The sequence below is a fragment of the Vipera ursinii genome (genome assembly GCF_947247035.1).
Source record: "Vipera ursinii genome assembly, chromosome: 1".
Taxonomy (NCBI): Eukaryota; Metazoa; Chordata; class Lepidosauria; order Squamata; family Viperidae; genus Vipera; species Vipera ursinii.
The window spans coordinates 32,709,593-32,729,219 of record NC_139512.1 but is presented as its reverse complement, the minus strand read 5'-3'; the positions used below and the strand labels follow the sequence as shown (position 1 = coordinate 32,729,219).

General features: G+C 41.3%; 1 protein-coding gene across 1 annotated transcript in view; it reads left to right on the top strand.

The window, feature by feature from the left end:
* KIF26A (kinesin family member 26A) overlaps positions 1-19,627 on the top strand; it is a gene marked incomplete at both ends in the record, with an annotated part of 189,985 nt that overhangs the window by 11,093 nt on the left and 159,265 nt on the right. Inside the window, one exon of the mRNA XM_083353389.1 lies at positions 3-269. Coding sequence (XP_083209515.1) covers positions 3-269 — 267 coding nt within the window. The remainder of the gene's footprint in view (positions 1-2; positions 270-19,627) is intronic.

Sequence of the window (19,627 nt, the reverse complement as noted above, 5' to 3'; positions counted from 1 at the left end):
AGGTAACCGAAGGCGGCTCTCGGCGCGAAATCACGCCGCTCTCCCTCGAGTTCCCTCAGCGCAAGAGGCCCCTCCAGCCAGCGGCCCCCGAAGACCGATGCGGCAGTCGCCCAGCTCCGGAGGGAGCCGGAGCCGCTTCGGCGGGCGAGCTGGGCCACTTCGAGGGAGCCGCCAAAGGGGAATGGTGCAGAAGCTGCCAAGCCAAGCTGGCCGAACTCAAGAGGCAGGCGCTGAAGCTCGCCTCAGGCTACAACTTCCCGGCCCCGCCGGTAGGTTTGCGCTTCGCCTGCGGTGCATGTGGCGGGGGTCCCGGAGTGACGGTGTGTGTGTGTTCCCCGGCGCTTTTACATTCAAAGCCCAATGCGAGCGCGCGTCGTGACTTTTTGGCACCTAGAGCGCTGCAGGGAAAAAGTGGGGTGTATATCTTAGGAACTCCGTGTAGCTTTATGTCACAAATGTACCTACCGGTATGCTCACCAAGTCATCTATCTGTCCTTTAACACTGCTTCGCATTGGAAGCCTCGGTCGGGCTACAAGGCAGAGCCCTCTTTTCCCCAGTAAAATGCTACCAGTCTGCTCCGTCCGCTGTGTGCATTCCTGCACACGTACTGCGTGGTTTTCTCTCCGAGTTGCGCTTGGGGCACTGCGCTGCTGATTGCCCTGGCAAGTACAATAGGGGATTGCACAGTAGTTTGCCTTGTTAGCTGAACGACGTGTAAGCGTGTGCATCTGAGGGAAATGTGCATTCTGTGGCTCACTTTGGGATCTCCATTCTGACGAACGATTTGAGAACCCCTGCTCTGCTTTTACATCTCTGTGTTCCTATATTCCTGAGTACATTTGTGTCCAGGGCAGAGTGTTGTCTCAGCCACTTGCCCCAAGCAGTATCTGGCCCCTGTCAATATCTGCAGACGTGGCTAGGTCAGAGCTGATGTCTATTATTTCATAGTGGATATTTTTTGCATGGGTCTTCAAGATTCTCATATTACTTAGTCACAAAGTTATGTAGATCCCTAGAAACTGTTTTTTCTCTCTGAATGGGAAGCTAATTATTTTTGTATGCACAGTATCTTCAGAACATTGTCAGTGCAGTTTTGTGCTTTTGCTGTGTATAACTCTGAATATTGCCATTGTTGCTTTTTAGATTTTTGGTACTGCTGGGGAACTGACTGCATCATATAATCATGCTAGGAATAGCCATGAATATATCCTTGTCCTTGATGCAGTGTTAGTTACGCTTTGCTAGGAGCTGACAATGGAATCTGTTCTCCCAGGCTGTGGGAAGGCATTGTCCAACTGTAGGTATGTCAGTTGTGCACTGCAGTTGATGCACATCCTGTCTGCATGCTGTAAATTCTAATCCTTAGAAGATAACTTATTTCTCTGAAATAGAAAAATACTGATCGTTTAATCATGCTTGGAAAGACTGCATATCAGTTTTGCCTTTGATGTATGATTTTTGTACCTATTCATTAAGCCTTTCTTTACTTGATTTGTATCCTGCTGTTATTTCTACAACTTAAGGTGACATACAAAAAGTTCCTTCCCCCTGTTCTTTCCCACAACAATGACCCTATGAAGTGGGTTGGGCTGAGGGAGTGATTGGCTCAAAGTCACTTAACCAACTCCCATGCCCAAGGAAGGACTAGAATTCATAGCCTCATGGTTTCTAGTCCAGCACCTCACCCATCATGTTCTAGGCCCATATACAGCTCAGATAAAGATGATTGATAGATCTTTTCAGAACCAAACATTTCTGCACATAATTCATTTTCTGTCTTAAGGAAATCAAATAATTTCTGGTGGGCCTGCAACATAAGGAACAAGAAGCTGCTGTTAAAAACTTCAATGAATTGATGTTTGATTTAGTATACCTATTTACTACTCTCCTAGGACTTAGCTTTAACAAAGATCTCTCTCTGGGGATTTTGCCCTGTGTATTTACTCCTCAAATTTAATGCTTAGATTGACCTAGGAATTACTAATCAATGTTTAATTATTGGCTGAACTGAACAATACAACCCTAAACCTAGATCAGGGGTCTCAAAACTTGACAACTTTAAGACTTGTATGCTGGCTATGCTGGCTGAGGAATTCTGTGAGCTGAAGTCCATGTCTTAAAGTTGCCAAGTTTGAAGAATGTTGACCTAGAATCTCAATGTGATAGAATTTCTGCATTCACATAGCTCACTTCATCCAAGAATATAATATGATTTAATGGAATGATCTGCTTTGCACCAGATTTGGAGATAGTGAATGAACCAACTTTTACTTTAGCTTCTGTTGCATGGACTCAGCCATATAGATATGACTTGTGAGGAGATCTTTGGCATGGACTACTGAGGCTGGTGTTACACTCGCCATGACTCTGCACTTGAAAATCAGATTTGGTCTTATTTGCCAAATCCTTCACTCTCCGGCTTTTGGCTACACTAAAATACGTTAGTAGCATTGGAAGTTGAAAAACTGGATTAATGTTTTTCAGATGTAGATGTTCCATTTAGGAGTAACAGTTCAACTTTGAACTACAAATATTCTTTTTTACTGGTATGTTACATTTAGTTAGGGGCTAAGGCTATCTGATAATTTGAACTTGGGAATGTAAGCCTAAATTTCAGAAAGCAGCTGGTAACCAATTGTGTGGGTGTTTGTGTATCTATGCACATATTTCTCTGTCTAGTGATTGCTAGTAAAAGAATTAAAGCTTAGGAAAGTAACGTGAAGACATTCAGGCTTCTGGCTATATGGAATTGAAGTGCATTGATCACTTGATTCTGTGTAGATTGAATTGGAAGTAAATTTTGTTAAGAATGAGAGGGCTTTTCTCTCAAGAAGCAACTGGCATAAGATGTGAAAGTGTTAATTAGAATAGCAGAGATGCTGGTTGAGTTTGCCAGGTGAAGCTGGATTTAGATCAGTGACAGGTCCCAACATTACTGGCCTCACAGAAATGTGGAGTTGTCCTTGGGAACGTAAATGCCCTGGGTAAACATGGCACAGAATGGAAGTTGCTTTTACTCCTAGTGGTGCTGGTGGGCTTGCGAAAAAGTGGAGGTCATGTGGAGAAGACTGATATGTCTGTTTATTTGCCAGTATTACTTCTTCCAGACATACAAGTATGAAAAAGTGTCCACATTGACAATTCATTCAGGAGACCACAAGGATAGAGAAGCTGAGATAATCCAGTTTTGGAGTACAGTTCTCTTCATCCTTAAACATCCATCATGTGACTTTGGGAATTGAAATAGCATCTTGATATCAGGAGTATTCATGTAAAGTGCAGGCAAGTATGGTCATGTGATGTCATTGTGGCTGATCCGGGTACCTATGCCGATATTCCTTTGAATATTGTCTTAACTGCATGGTGTTGTTGTTGTTGTTAGTTGCGAAGTCGTGTCCAACCCATCGCGACCCTATGGACAATGTTCCTCCAGGCCTTCCTGTCCTCTACCATCTTCTGGAGTCCATTTAAGCTCACGCCTACTGCTTCAGTGACTCCATCCAGCCACCTCATTCTCTGTCGTCCGCTTCTTCTATTGCCCTCGATCTTTCCCAGCATTAGGCTCTTCTCCAGTGAGTCCTTCCTTCTCATTAGGTGGCCAAAGTATTTAAGTTTTAGCTTCAGAATCTGGCCTTCTAAAGAGCAGTCAGGGTTGATCTCCTCTAGGACCGACCGGTTTGATCGCCTTGCAATCCAAGGGACTCGCAGGAGTCTTCTCCAGCACCATAGTTCAAAGGCTTCAATTCTTTGGCGCTCAGCCTTTCTTATGGTCCAGCTTTCACTGCCAACTGCATGGTAAGACGCTACAATTCTTTCTATGCCAGAGGGCTAATGTTCAACCAGCTTTAGATTGGACTAGAATGAGACTGAATGGTCCATTGAATGTTTTTTACTTTAAATTAAAACAATAAGGTACTGCTTTTGATGACCCTCCCTGGAAAATAATCAGGGGATCATTCCAGAGAATGTTCTTCATCTATATTCTAAAGTGATATCATCTATCTATTTCTAAATTCTCCTTCTCATTGTTAAAGGCACTGATATGCAGCCTGTTTCTCGCTAGTGTCAAACATGCAGCCAACTGGAAGGTGCAACCAGATAATAGGTTTGTAAAGCAGTAACGATCCCACTTCTTCCATATTTACTAAAAGTCCAGACGTTTGATGGGAATTCCTCTATAATGAAATATCTGTCTTTCCAACTCCTTCCGAGTTCCATTGCCACCTCAGAAAAAGTGTTGTTTCTTATCGAGACCAATCTGACAATTATATCAGTTCTACATACAACGAAGTCTCATTAACTGGTCCCCACTTTTAGAAGTTTTATATGCGAAGTAAAAATCTTTGAGATAATTAGGATGCCTTCTGTCTTTTATTATTTCTTTGTGACTTTTTTCCCCCTGTTGCCTGAAACCAACCAAACTCTAGGTGGCTTACAGAGCTTGCCTAATAAAAACATAATACAAAATCAGATTAAGAATTGAAATAGCAGTTCCAGTTCATGGCTTGGATAAATTAATACAAAAGGTTAATGATGAAATTTATGGAATATGGCACCATGGGTTTAGTTAATCCCCAAAGAGCCTCTGGAAAAGCCATGTCTTCATGGAAGGGCATGGGATGGGGGCCATCTGTGCTTCAAGAGGCAAACTTTTCTAGAGGAGGGAGTTGTTATGTAGAACACTTGCCATTGGGCTCCCTTAGATGAAGATCTTTGAGCAGCATTCCCTATAGGACGGGTGGATACTACTTGGGAAAGCCTTGAGACTTAAAGGGCTTTGCATGTAGCAAGAAGCACCTTGAATTGCACTTGGGAACCTACTGGTCACCAGTTCAGTTCATGCAGCACGGGTGTAACGTGTTAGTACTGTTGCTGAATGCTAAGGACTCCTGCTGCTGTGTTCTGGGCTAGCTGAATTTTTCCAGTGGTCTTCCAAGGCAATCCTGTGTAGAAGGAATTAATCTAACTGAGAGATGACAGGGTCATGAATGACAATGCATCCTGTCCCAGATAGTGCTGCAGCTAGTTATACCAGTTGAAGCTCTGCAAAATCCCTTCTGGACATTTGGGAAGGAGCTGTGAGTTTTGGAGGATTCCCAGATCATTATACTGCTCTTTCTGAGGGAACACAATCCTGCCAAGAGCAGCAGATATCATAGTCCTGGCTCCCAACCTTCGCTCTTTTCGCCACGACCTGAAGACTTGGTTATTTGAACTTGCCAGCCTGGACTGAGGGATTGGGGTTTTAGATTTTAAATTCCAAATTTTAAATTTTAGAATGTGTTTTATTGCTTAGGGCTACTTGGTTTAATTTATTTTAATTTTTGTATATTATGTGCTGTATATTGTGTTTTAATTGCCCTGTACACCGCCCCGAGTCCTTCGGGAGAGGGGTGGTATATAAATCCAATAAATAATAATAATAATAATAATAATAATAATAATAATAATAATAATAATAATAATAATAATAATAATAATAATCCAATAATAATAATAATAATAATAATCCAATAATAATAATAATAATAATCCAATAATAATAATAATAATAATCCAATAATAATAATAATAATAATAATAATAATAATAATAATAATGATAATGATAATAATAATCATCACTTAGCCTCTGAATCAACAATGACTTTGCTTTGTTTGGTTGAGCCTGAACCTACTTTTTCCTATCAAGATCCTCATAGCCTCCAGATGCTGGATCATGATTTCTATCTCCACCACCACTGGGCCTGAAGTAAAGATGTATCGCTGAGTATTTTCTGCATACTTTTCCAGGAAGTGGTGGATGACCTTTCCCAATGGTTTCATGTAGATGTTGAACAGGGTAGGGGAAATGACCAAATCTTTCAAAGGAAGGTGGATTGTGTAAACAAATATCTACCAAATTGTAACTTTTTGTGGTATGCATTTTATCATTTGGCAAACAGGTTGTCTGGAGCTCTGCATGTTTAGCTGTAACACTTATGTGATAAAGCAGAAGGAAGTTGTGCCCCTGGTCCAATGTTACATCTCTAGGCTAGCTGTGCTCTAGGAAATATGCACGTGCAGTGTGTCATCTGCAACACAATCCCTCTCTAGATAACCAGAACATCTCTTGTGCTCTCTAATTGATAGGTATTGATCCAAAATTAATATTAATAATATTGACTATGATACACATAATGCCAAATAACCTGTTGTTTTTTCTTAACTAAATCAATTTCTGTATGGGTCTCATTCAAAAGATTTTAACAGAGAGTTATATTTTTGCTGATATGTGTAGCAATGTACTGGAGTATCTGAACATACATATCATTACAGTTATCAAATCCTTCTGTTATTCACGGATGTCCAAGAGGCTGGACCAAATTATGGCATGTATGTTGTGATGCAGATGACATCACGTATATTTGCACCAGATGCAGCAGTGCAAGTTCTAAAGTACACCTTGTATAAAATGATATGATGCATGTATTGCCATTTTGACATCAAGGGTGGTGTGGAACAGATGTTGTGATTGCCATTAAAATCCTCAGTGCTTTCTGAGTTTGACTTAGGTTGTTCTTTTCCAGCTTAGCACCTTTCAGATTTGCTAGGCCCTCAATTGTACTGTCTGGAGATTTGGGGCTTTCCCAGTGCTTTTGGAAGGCATCTGATTGGAAAAAGTGGACTTATGTCACATTCATTGCAATATTGTGCATTGCATTTTGTAAGTATGCATTATACCAGACCTAAGTACACATTGGGGCATGAACCAGGTAGTAACTGAATTATATGTGATTTTTCTTTATATTAGGAAGAAAGAGAATGAGAATTTGTATCCCATTATTTACAAGCCATTTATAAAATGTATGAGAAATTTGGGAGCTTTTTTGTCTTAATAGCAATAATTTTTAATTATCAGGTTGGAAATAACGTATTGTTTCCCAAACAATGCTTCTCTGGTGACTTGCAGTAATAAGAGAGGAGAGAACGGAGGTCCTGCGGAGGAAGTCACTCTTCCATTGTCCTTCAAGAGTTCCTTTATGAACAACTGAAATTCCCATAGAATCTAAATATAAGTTGCCTTGAGGAGTGGTTTTGCTAAAACGATGTCAGGTTGTAGAGATCAAGCTGTCACGTTTCAGAGTTTGATGCAAAGCCTTCTTGATAGTGGGGAAGTGGAGCAGGAAGATGGGAAGTCTTTTTTCTACTGGTTGTTTAGATCAGTCTTTTTTTTGTTCCCTTAATGTGAAATGGAAAAAAAAAATCAACTGCAGAATTGTTTGACTTCCGGTTGTCTAGTTAGTAGTGAATGGAAAGTTAATTTCCCATTGTTCACTTGCAGAGTACCAATTTCTGAGGAACCCCCTCTGATAAATTCTTGAGGAGGGAGAAATTAGACCTATCCGCCCTGCTTTCCTTCTTTTAAGGGTATGCGAAAGAAAGTAATAACTTAACTGCTGCCAGGGCAGCCTTGGATGGGTTTACCTCTCAGTGCTCCCAAAATATTCCCAGAAACACAAAAGGGGCTCTGTTTAGATCAGGCCAGAGTCCTACTTTACTCAGCATCCTGTTTCTTAGAGAGGCTTACCAGAGGCTTGACAATCTTTGCCTTGGTTATTAAGAGCTGTGGTGGTGCAGTGGTTAAAATACAGTATTACAGGCTAATTCTGCCCACAGCCAGGAGTTTGATCTTGACCGGCTCAAAGTTGACCCAGCCTGCCATCCTTCCAAGGTCAGTAAAATGAGGACCCAGGTTGTTGGGGCAATATGCTGAGTCTGTAAACCGCTTAGAGAGGGCTGTAAAGCACTGTGAAGCGATATATAAGTTTAAGTGCTATTGCTATTCCCAGAGTCCAGAAAGGCAGCTGGGCTGTACTTTGTTGAAGAGTCACTGCACATAAAAGGAGCGCTTTGGGGTTGTATAGTTTTTGCTGATATTGATTTTGGTTTGGAAGTTTGTTGTTTTAGTCTTTTGTGGGCTGACCAAGGTTGTTATTACAATACTGTATTGTTCAGCTATATAAATCTTTAAATATTGGGTAGGTTCAGGACAACCTTAGGGTCATTGTGTTAAAATGCTGGTGGGCAATTGATGGGATATGTAGTCAGAATCAGATTTTGGTGCACACCCATTTGTCTTCCTCCCACCCCAAACAACTTTATACATATTTTCAGTAGGTATTTTCTACCTCAAAAGGTCAGGAAATTGTCCTTTTCAATTTTCAGTGGTTATGGTTAAGAGAACATTGCAGGAGCATCTGTAGGCCACAATGTGTAAGCCTTGCCAACTCAGAGGGTACTGTGCTGTCAGCAATTGTGTTCCTCAAGGGCTGGATAAAGCACAACCTAAACCCAGAAATTGTCCATCTCTGCTTAATATATAGAAGTATTGACTATTGTTTCTTTTATTTTACACTAATTTACAGACGCATCATTTGGAAATTTTTAAACAATAAGTTATTCCTTACTGTGTTCCTGATACAGATTGATCTCCTTGCATCTGCAATTTATATTGACCAAAATATGATTGAATGAAACAAATGGATCACTGGTAATATTAAAGAAAACATACTGGGGAAGGAGGTAGTAAAATATAGCACAGTGATAGTGGATGGAAATGGCGAATGGAAAGAAATCAGTTATTAAATACATACATTTTCCACTGTTTCACAATAGCCTGCAAAGTGGGCTTGTTCTGTTCCAGTTTTCTAAATGTACCATAATGCTAAGAAGCATCAAGATTGCCAGTACTGTTTCTTTTGCTCCTTAAAGCAGTTTAATATGCAGACATCTGGGCTGTGTTCCAAGTGTGTAGTCTTTTTTTGTATTGGAAAATGGTCATTGTGGTGATGTTAGAGTGGAAAGTGTTAACATCTGAATATTCAGAATACTGTATGGGTCAATGTGTTGATTTTCCACAGAGGCAGGAAATAAGTATTTCTTATGTAACTTGGCAGAATAGTTCTTGCCATTCTTCCTCAATTCCAAGTCCAGCTGAGATCAGTGGGATTTGTTTTCTAGTTAGTGTGTTTAGAATTACAGCAATTGTCTGCATGTCTGCTGAAAAAAGCTCCAAACAGTAGGCGCAGCAGGATGTCTTCTCAAGTTAACCCATATAGCAGAAGTGAGTAATTTCTGATGTTGTTTTTGCATTATTCAGCCCTGGGGGCTGGAGGGCATGTCTGGTGACATCACAGGACCATCAGAGTGAGCAAGGCTAGCATGTGGGCTATGGATGAGGTAACTCCCCCAGATAGATATGATGTGCAATTTGGTACCTGGACTTGCATCTCCTGCTGGAAGAGCAGATGGCAGCTGTAGCTGGGGGTGGGGAGGGGGAAGCTTTGCACAAATCCATTGTGTGTGCCAATTGTGCCCATTCTGAACTGGGAAGCCTTGCTCACATCACTCATTCGTCAATCTCCTCCTGTTTAGATTATTGCTATGCAGCCTATTGGGGCTATCCTTAAAGACTGTCTGAAACTTGTGTTTGGTCCAGAATGCAGGGGGATGTGCAGTTTCAGCTACCCCTAATTCACCTTAGTAACATCACTGCTGTGTGAGCTGAATTGGCTTAACTGCTTTTTAAATACAATATAAGGTACTTGTTGAAGGTCCTCCAGGACACAAGAGGCAGGTTATTTCTGGGATTGCCTCTCTCTCCCTGAAAGTATCTGCCCATCCTACTAGGTTAGATAGGGTGGGTGTACTCCAGGTCTCTCTCTTAAATGTTGCCATTGGATGGGACATATCTTTCAAGTGGTCACCCCAGCCCCTTTGAACAACCTTCCATTGAGATTTGGAGGATGTTTTAACCTTCTAGAGCTAGAAGGCTCTTTCCCCAAGCATTGGGCTAGGATGGGAGTTGAGTTCAGAAGCTGTTTGATCTGATGTCTGGTGGGGGGAAGGGTACTTCTGTTTTAATAGTCGCTGTGAACCACGTGGAATCATTATATGATATCAGTATCCATATACACATTCTAAAAAACATAAAATAAAAAATTGGGAACCAGGTGAAAGACTGGGGTGACCATTTTGCCCTACCATTATTCAAGGAATGAGATGGTGTCTACATACGGGCTGCAGGTTCCCTGTGCCTGAGATTGGAATTTCCCTTCCTCTTCAGTTGATTTCAAAGATGGGGAAGGGGAGGCTGGCAGGCAGGCAAGAAGAAAAGAGGAATTAGAAATAACCTCTCATACTAACTTGAGAAAAACTGTCAGCATACAAAAACAGGATGGTCCTTTGGGCCCTGCTCTAGCTCTCTGGAAAACATAGTGAGGTTACTTTATGTAATTCAGAAGTCTTAAGTCCTTTCATTACAGCTTCATCAAGGTCTTTCCACCTGGTCCTGATGGATGTAAGGTGCTTGGGTGATGGAAAGGGTGAATGCCAGAAGCTTTACTTATTGCTGATGAATGAAGGAAATTGTCTTCCTAGAGTCAAAAATGATGACTCTGTATTCAAGCTTAGAATGGTATGAACATAGAATTCAGTTCACTGGTTTGAAATCATTTTGTAAAACAGATGTTTCATTAGGCTCAGCAAAAACACAAGTCTTTGTGAAAACTGCAGTTATTTTAACTTCTATAATTTTCAAACACATAATTGAACATTCACGAATCTTTTCTCATCTGTCCTCTTAATTTTTCCTACTCTGGCATGATAAGGATTGAAATTATACAAGCAAGACTTTGTGTAATACCTCTCTACATCCTAGGCACACAATGTCTTTTAGATTGAAACCCACACTGTCCTTTGAATGCAATATATTGGGGGGGGATGTATTACAAAAGTGGGCAGGGCCACATAAAGATATTTTAAAAATAGATAAGGAATGAGCATTTAATTAAATATTAATAGGATCACTTTTAAGTAATTTAGCTACTGAGCAGTTTTTAGAAATGCAAATGGGAAATGTATGGGGAAGACTGGCCCAATTCTATCTCACACCCTGCTGTCTGCATATAGTTAGAATATTTATACAGAGATATGCAGGCAGTCATGAGTAAAATTTCACACGCATTAACCAGATCATAGACCACATCCAGGAGCTCGTTTTTGGTGCCCAAGTCCAGACTATGGGTTGCAGTACTTATCTCATTAAGTCATAATGGAACTTGGCATTTTGATTTCACCTCCTGCCAGCTTCCATGAATAATTGGAATGGGATTATATCCAGGAACCCACAACATACGTTTTGCATTCAGGAATTCCCAGATTTAATCTTTGGCAATTGTAGGTACAACTGGAAAATCTTGTGTTGCTGCAGTGAATCAGGCAATATTGAATTAGATAGACCATGGTTGGACTGATGCACATTTTAAACTCTAAACTGGGTTAACAAAGAACACTTCCTGTGCTCACATACTGCTGTGTCCTAATGTGTAAATCATATGACTGGTTTACCCAATATGCTATGATGTTGGTTGGGTTCCCACAAGATGCTGAACCACAGTTACTTAATGGAACAGTACTTGAGGATGGATGTTGGGAGGGCAGTGGCAGGATAGAGATGGGTTTTCTGAAGCAAGATTTCATTGGCATACAACACCTTTAACATTGCTGATGACATTCATAAACAACATGGAACAATGTAAGCACCTACAGTACGTGCAAATGTTTATCAACCTATTGTTATTTATGTAGCGTATGATGAGAGCATGACAGAAGAGAAGTAAACATATGCGTACAATCCATATAATTATACACAAATTAAGCAAGTCCTTGGATCTAGCAGGACACAATTAAAATTGTTTCTGAAGAGTTTGGATTGATATAAATGGATGTTTTTTTTTCAAAAGATCCAAAAGAAATAAGCCAACAACCAAAAAGACATATTTCACAGTTTTTAGTGCTTCTGTTGTAGGGAAGTCTAAGGAGAATTTGGTATTGTCAGAAGCATTATAAATGGCATTGGTGCTTTCCCTAAAGAAGCTGTTTTGGATGAATGGGCTTTACGTTGAGGGTTTGGGTGTGTGTGTGTGTGTGGGGGGGAAGGGTTTCATACAGACAGGTGAAGTAGTATCATTATGCAGCACTAACCCCTGGGGCCAACATATAGTACTTCACCCCCCCACCCCCAACATATAGTACTTCACCCCCCCACCCCCCAATCAGGGATCTAGACTGGAGGAAAGAGAAGACTGCAATTTATCTAGGCCTCCCAGGCTGGCGGCGGAGGGTAATTACCATCGTTCTTTTCCTTTGCCCAACTAATTTCTCCAGCACCCTGGCTTATTAGAGAGGAGGGAAGAAAACACACAAACCAGTTCAAAAGTCCTGAGGGATGGAGAGGGAAGGGGAGCGTGCAAGAGCATCTGCTCCTGACATCTGAGGTTACTTTGAACCTGTTGAAATAGGCGGTAGCAGCTTTATTGTTCCTGCCAAGTGTTCAGCTATGGCGATTCAGGCTTCTCAGACATGTTAATAGCACAGCTGCAGGAGGGAATACTCACCCTGTGTGACTTCAGATGATTCTCCACACGGGCTTGGCGCTCCCCCTTCTCATGGAAAAGGTGGGCTAGAATAATTTCTCCTTCATTACTGGGCTTGTCCATGCATTGCTTTTCTTTCACTGTCATGTGGTTCTTCTTGTGCCGTATATTTGAATTAGATAGATTTGTGGAGGAAAGGGTTTATCAGGAGATACCAAGAATGATGCTCTGGTTCTAGGGAGGTACTGTTTTCAGCTAGAAACACCCACCCACACCCACACACAAATACCAGTTTCAGGGGATAAGCATGCTGTTGTTAGATGTTCTGCCTCTAGTGTTTCTGGGAATAAATATTTTTGCGGAGAAGTAGGATGCTGGATTTAGAATTAGCTTCTGGTCTGATCTAGCAGGATGTATCTTTCTTTATTAAGTTTAAAATGAAATATTGTTTATTTATTTTTATTTATTTATTTTTATTTTTATTTTATTTTAATTCCATTTATATCCCGCCCTTCTCCGAAGACTCAGGGCGGCTTACAAGCTTAGCAGTAGCCTTCATTCTATGTATATGCCTGCTTATTAGGGCTTTCACAACACACCCCAAGCGGCATTATTACAAAGTCAGCTTATTGCCCCCAACAATCTGGGTCCTCATTTTACCTACCTCGGAAGGATGGAAGGCTGAGTCGAACTTGAGCCTGGTGGGATGCGAACCTGCACTAATTGCAGGCAGCTGGTGTTACTTAAGGAGGCATCAGCCCACTGCTCCACTGCTCCACCATTTAAAAATTACAAAATCAATGGGAGCACAATCAAGAACATCAATGGCTTGTGTGTGTTAAAAAATCAAGGTGATAGCCATAATTGAATGGGAGAAGCTTTGCTTCTTTTTTCCATTTGTTGCACTTTTTACAAAAGTGTGACATCTTGACTTTTTAAAATCTTCCCTATGATTGCCTCTGGGTACATGTCAGTAAAGCAGTACCAAAACAATCAAAGAAAACTGTATATCATCTCAAGTAACAGATAACACAGACCACAATAAATCACCATGTAAAACAGCTGTGTCAAACACAGAAACCAGGTGGAAAGATCTTTGCTCTTACTAGAAAGACTTTAAAGTAGGTGTCAGAAAAGACACTTTGAGCAGAGTATCCCATTAAAAAGTGCTAAGGGACCATTTACTGTCTTCCTAAGTATGCTATCTTGCTTAGAGGAATAGTTGGTGGAGGATCTCTGCTAATGGGCCCATTGCATGCACAGTATACACAGGAGGAGAAGGTCATTCATGATATGGCCTCAGCAAAATTTCAAATTGGATTGAGTCTTCAAATGGTTTGGGAGCCAATGAAGACAGCAAACAATGGGTATGAGATGCATGCAACCTGGAGTTCTTCTTCTTTCTTGAACCTTTACATCAGAAAATAGTATTATTCAGGGATAAGAGTATTGGACTGATAGGACAAAAGATTGGAGATCCTTAATCTTTTCAAACAGAGTTCTATATCTTCCAGGTGAGAATATGATAGATGAGTTGGGAGTTAACAATAGTGTGCTTTAAAAAAAATCTGAAGAAACTAATTGTTTGCAATAGGAATAATGGTCAATCTGTTTTTCTCCAAATAGTTTGGATTAAAATTCCCATAATCTTAGCTATTGGCTAGATTGTGTGGAATGTATACTGTAGATGCTGGAGTTCAAGACTTTTGCTGGGATATCACTTTGCTTATGTTTGATCTCCATGCAACATGCTGTTGGATTACTCCCTGACACACATCTTTCCCACCTGTTACACTTGGAATGCTAGAAGAATTTATTTATGGGAGGCATATTCCTGGCATGTTCTTTCCATTCTCTTAAGGCTTCTAGCTTTTTCTCTTGACCAGTGCCTGATTGAGATGGTATACATCACAGTGGAATCCAAAACTGCACCTTCTGATGACCTTTTTTTACAGTGCAATCTTGCTCTGTCATTATAGCTTATTTATACTGCTTTTCCATCTGTGCGGTCCTGGGCCTTCTCACTGACTAGTCTGCTTGCCTGTTCTTTCCATGGATGGAACTTCACAGCTGCAGGCCTGCTCTGTTCCATATTATGTATAAGTGGATATGTTTGGGTTCTGCAGCTGCTGCTTGCAGAGAAGGCCAGACTGGCAGCAGGTGGACCTGATGCTTCTCGTCCTCCAGGAACTACAAACAAAGGCAGGAACCCTGAGGAAACAATTGGTGGGATCAGTTAAATTGATCTGAGCCTAAATATAGTAATAGAGCTCGTGTCTCAGGATCAAAAAGTCATAATTGGTCAGTACTTGTAGACAGAGTGTCTTGATCCTTGGTGCAGGATCCAGAGTTGATAGGGTGTTTGCAGATGTTTTCTTATATCTATTAAACTGCCTTCCAGAATTATACTTATTTTAATATTATTTTATTAATGAAAGGAATGATAGCATGCTGCAAAGCTGGCCCCAGCCTAAAGCACAATATATATTTCCAACAATATTAGAAATGGATGTTGAAAAAGTCAGGAAATTGCAATTAAAAAGTATTTGGTTTTGGATGCTTGCTTTTGGATATTCCTGCTATAGAATTAGATGGAATATGAAGGAAGGCTAATTTTTGCTTCAGGTTTGTAGTCTGTCATTTATGTATGTACAGTATGTATTTATTTAATTTATTTATTTATTTATACTGTTTTTAGCTTACTGTTTTCCAACCCATTTTCTTCTTAAAACATTGTTTTAAAAGGGTTTTTTTTTGGGGGGGGGAAAGTTTTTCTTTTTTGAATGTTGGCCAGTTAGGAGAGGAATGGTTCTTAAATATCAGATTTTCTATCACCACTTTTGGAATTTAGTAAAACCTTAAGGGTAAGTCCTGAACGCAAAGTCTGTGTGTGAATGTTGAAACATTAGTTTGTTAATTCCCTGTTTTATGTAGTACTCAGTTTATTAGGATTTGTATACTCCTATTAATGTGATTGAAGATCTCTGTGAATGGTTGAAATTTTATATATTGATTACTGCCTACTTCAGGAAAGGTGTCTCTTTAATTCTTACTTCGGTTATTAAATTGGGCTGCATGAATTTCAGCCTACTTTGGTCTCCAGTTGTTTTGGATTTTAATTCTTATAACTCATGTCTCCCAGGTGCTACATTTTTTTTCCAGTAGAAGCTTTCTGATGAACTTCTGGGCTAACTTAATATAGAATACATTACAATAGTTTATATGGCAAATTGTTGCAAATAAATCCTTTAGCTCCTACACTAATTTAGCTGATTGTCTTTCATTATTCTCCCAAAGGTGCTTTTTCAAAAGGCAACTGGACTTTGCTTTTCTTGAAGATGTTTCACTTCTCATCCAAGAAGCTTCTTCATTTCAGTTCTGAAGAACTGAAGAAGCTTCGTGGATGAGAAGCAAAACATTTTCAAGGAAAAACAAAGAAAGTCCAGTTGCCTTTTGAAAAAACACCTTTGGGACAACCATGACCTGGATGACTGCCAGTCTCCATAGACACTTTCATTCTCCTTTGAGCTGGATCTTGGTGATGAGGCATGAGGCACAAAGTGATCAGTTGCATAGAAATCATGTCCCACCACAATCTTGAATTCTGATTTAAAAGAACAAATTATTTGCCTAATATTTTTTCAATAGGGTTGGGGATATGGTTTTTGTATGACGGATGGCAGTGGAATCTGTTCTTTTGTAGATTTTTCTAAGAAGAAGCAATTTATAACACATCCAGAATCTCACAGTCATTTCCTCTAGCAATTTACCTACGAGATAAAGTAAAAACCATGCATTATTGATACCCATGTTCTGCATTTTGCAGATATTTCTTCCAGTGTTGTTAATTTTTTATCTGCAGCTTTGAAGGAGCCAGGAAAAAGAAATGAATGGTAGGGAGTAGGGGGTAGAGAGAATAGAATATATGTGTATGGGTTAATGTATGAATTTTGCATAATTTTAATATGATGGATATATAGCTTTTAATTTTATTTTAATAGTTAGTATTTTGCACTGGGGAAACATTGCTCTTATTCTCTGAAATATAGTTAGGCCTTTTATGTTTGTGAATTAGACTGGTATATGTTTTTTCTTGCTCTGAAATATTTATCATGACCTGCTGTAACGATGCAGCTTGGGTCACCATCTTCGCTTAAGCCTTATATTCTAGGTTCAGTTCAAGACAGGTGAGATAATTTATGAACTGCAGACTTTAAATATTGTTTTCTATGCCAGTGTCCCCCCCTCTTCCCCCCCCCCGTCTCTCACACAATAGATTTCCTCAATTGAACTCTTTGCAGCTTGTGAATTTCCAAGCCATTTAGTTAGATCAGTGGGAGCATTTTGAATTTTGACAGCATTCCCATAAAATGGTTGCTGGCCAGTCACAAAATACCATGTTATCATAAAACAAATTGAGGTAACCACATCATTAACCTTCCAGTCTTTCCAGGATCCTCTTCTCACCTCAGTTAAAAACATTGGTAATCTTGCTTCACTACCAAAGATAGCACCTCCTGTTTTCATTTCTTAGAATGCCTGTGGAGGATCACATGAACAATCACAGTCAACAAATTGTGATTTGTAATCTAAATAGGATTTGAAGATACCTTTTGCTTTCTTCTTCCTTGGGACTATATATTTAGGATGTTTGTCAGGTTGTTGGGAAGTCATATTTCATAGGTAAAGGTAAAGGTAAAGGTTCCCCCGCACATGCGTGCTAGTCGTTTCCAACTCTAGGGGCCGGTGCTCATCTCCGTTTCAAAGCCGAAGAGCCAGCGCTTGTCCGAGGATGTCTCCGTGGCCGGCACGACTAGATACCAAAGGCACACAGAACGCTGTTACCTTCCCACTGTAGTGGTCCTTATTTTTCTACTTGCATTTTTACGTGCTTTCGAACTGCTAGGTTGGCAGAAGCTTGGACGAGTAACAGGTGCTCACTCTGTTACGCAGCACTCGGGATTCGACCCGCCAAACTGCCGACCATCTGATCAACAAGCTCAGCGTCCTAACCCACTGAGCCACCACGTCCCTTCATGGTTGTTGTTAAATAGCGGGTTCTTTGGCGCAGGAATGAAGACGCGAAGCTGAAGTAACTCATAGTTTACTTCATGCAGAAACTGTACTGGGGAAAAGGCTGCAACTAGCCGCAATATATAGTCTAGCCCCTAGGCGGCAGCCAGTAGGGTTGAATCAACCATTGCCGCCTGGAGATAGCCAATTGCAGCACAGGAGACTTGTAGTCTGGATTGCTGGAGAGCCGTTAGCTTCTCCAGCAACCCAGATGGTATACTTTAAGAGCCCAGTACATAACACCCCTCCCCTCTTAGACCAGACTATAATAACAGCAATTAGTCTCAACAATTGTCAAGACTCATTATCCAAACACACTAAAATAAAAGTGATAATAATAATAAAAGTAAAAAAACCAATGTAGGTTACAATGTTATTAAACAACGTCTCAATGAATATGCTTCAAAAATGGCACTTTTAGACAGTTACATCATAGCACTAGTTTCTGTAGTGTAGTGGCAACAGGAATTACAACAATATATAGCTCTTTATTTTACAACATAATCTGCAAGATATGAAGGAGGCTTCTGTGCCCTAGAGGAACGTCTCAGAGTTCCCATCACTTTGTGGTCTACCAGCTTACCCAGTGGGCTGGGTAGACTTGTGTCCCTTTGTGCTCCTGAGTCAAGGGGATTCGATGCACTCTGGCTGGCCTCTCCAGGTTGGCCCACCCCAGAGTCAGACTGTTTGGCAGAGTAGGCACAGTGGTTGCTGAAGTTTGGTTGGCTTGCTCCTTCAGGGGACCCATGTTGCACTCCATGGCTCCCCAGTTCTCGTTCCAGTTCTGCCTCAGTTAAGAAGGAAAAGTCCTGATAGTTCATGTGAGGACTGGCTTGGCCACAAGTTTGAGGACCTTGGGAGGGACCTATGATGCAGTCCTCACTTAGTGGCCATTCTGGAAACCGTTTCTGAGCTGATCAATGTGTCGTCTGACAACTCGCCCTCCCTCCAACCCCACTTCATAAGATAGGGGTCCGGATGCCTTGGTAATTTGACCAGGAACCTACAGATTCCCATGACCATAGTTCCTGGCCCAAACCCAATCACCCATGTGCAGCCCCCTCGGGGGTTTTGGTTGAGAGGCTTCTTCTGCCACTCTGTCTGGATGCAACCTGTTCAGTTTAGTAATCAAACGCCTCCCCAACATAGTTCTGCAGGACTTTTGCCTGTAGTAGTATAGGGCGTAGAATGCTGGCAGAGTAAAAAATCTGCCAATCTGTGATGCCAGTCACCTGTGACAATGTGCTTGAGTGCTTCCTTCATTGTCCTCACCATGCGTTCAGCTTGACCATTAGAAGATGGATGAAAAGGAGCAGATGTTGCATGTCTGATGAGATTAGTTCTAAGGAAGGCCTGAAATTCAGCAGCAGTGAATTGGGCCCCATTGTCTTATCTTGCTGCGATGAAGATGGCGAGGGCTAATTACTTCGCCGCCCTCATTGTGTCCGCAGATAATTGCCCGGCCGCCCTGTTTAGGGTGACTCACTCCCTTCTTAACCAGGAGGTGAGGGAGGATCCCTTGCAGGGACGGGCTGAGGAGTTTAGTCATCATCTGATGGATGAAATCGCTCAGATCCGGGCCGGTTTGGACTCTGACTGGGCGGAGTCTGACGTAGAGGAATCGGACGGTCTTGAGCATGTTATCTGGACTGAGTTCGATCCTGTTTCCCCTGATGATGTGGACAGGATCATGGGGAGTCTGAGCTCCACCACTTGTTTGTTGGATCCGTGCCCCTCCTGGCTGGTTTATGCGGCTCAGGAGGGGACACGAGGCTGGTTCCAGGCAGTAATAACTGCTTCTTTGAAGGAGGGTGTCTTCCCCGCCGCCTTGAAGGAGGCGGTGGTGAGACCCCTCCTCAAAAAGCCTGCCCTGGACCCAGCTGTTTTAAATAACTATCGTCCAGTCTCCAACCTTCGCTTTCTGGTGAAGGTTGTTGAGAGCGTGGTGGCGCATCAGCTTCCTCTGTTCCTGGAGGAAACTGATTATCTGGACCCATACAAATTGGGTTTCAGGCCCGGACACAGCACGGAGACGGCATTGGTCGCACTGGTGAATGATCTCTGGCGGGCTTGGGACAGGGGTTGCTCCTCTGTCCTAGTCCTATTAGTTCTCTCAGCGGCTTTCAATACCATTG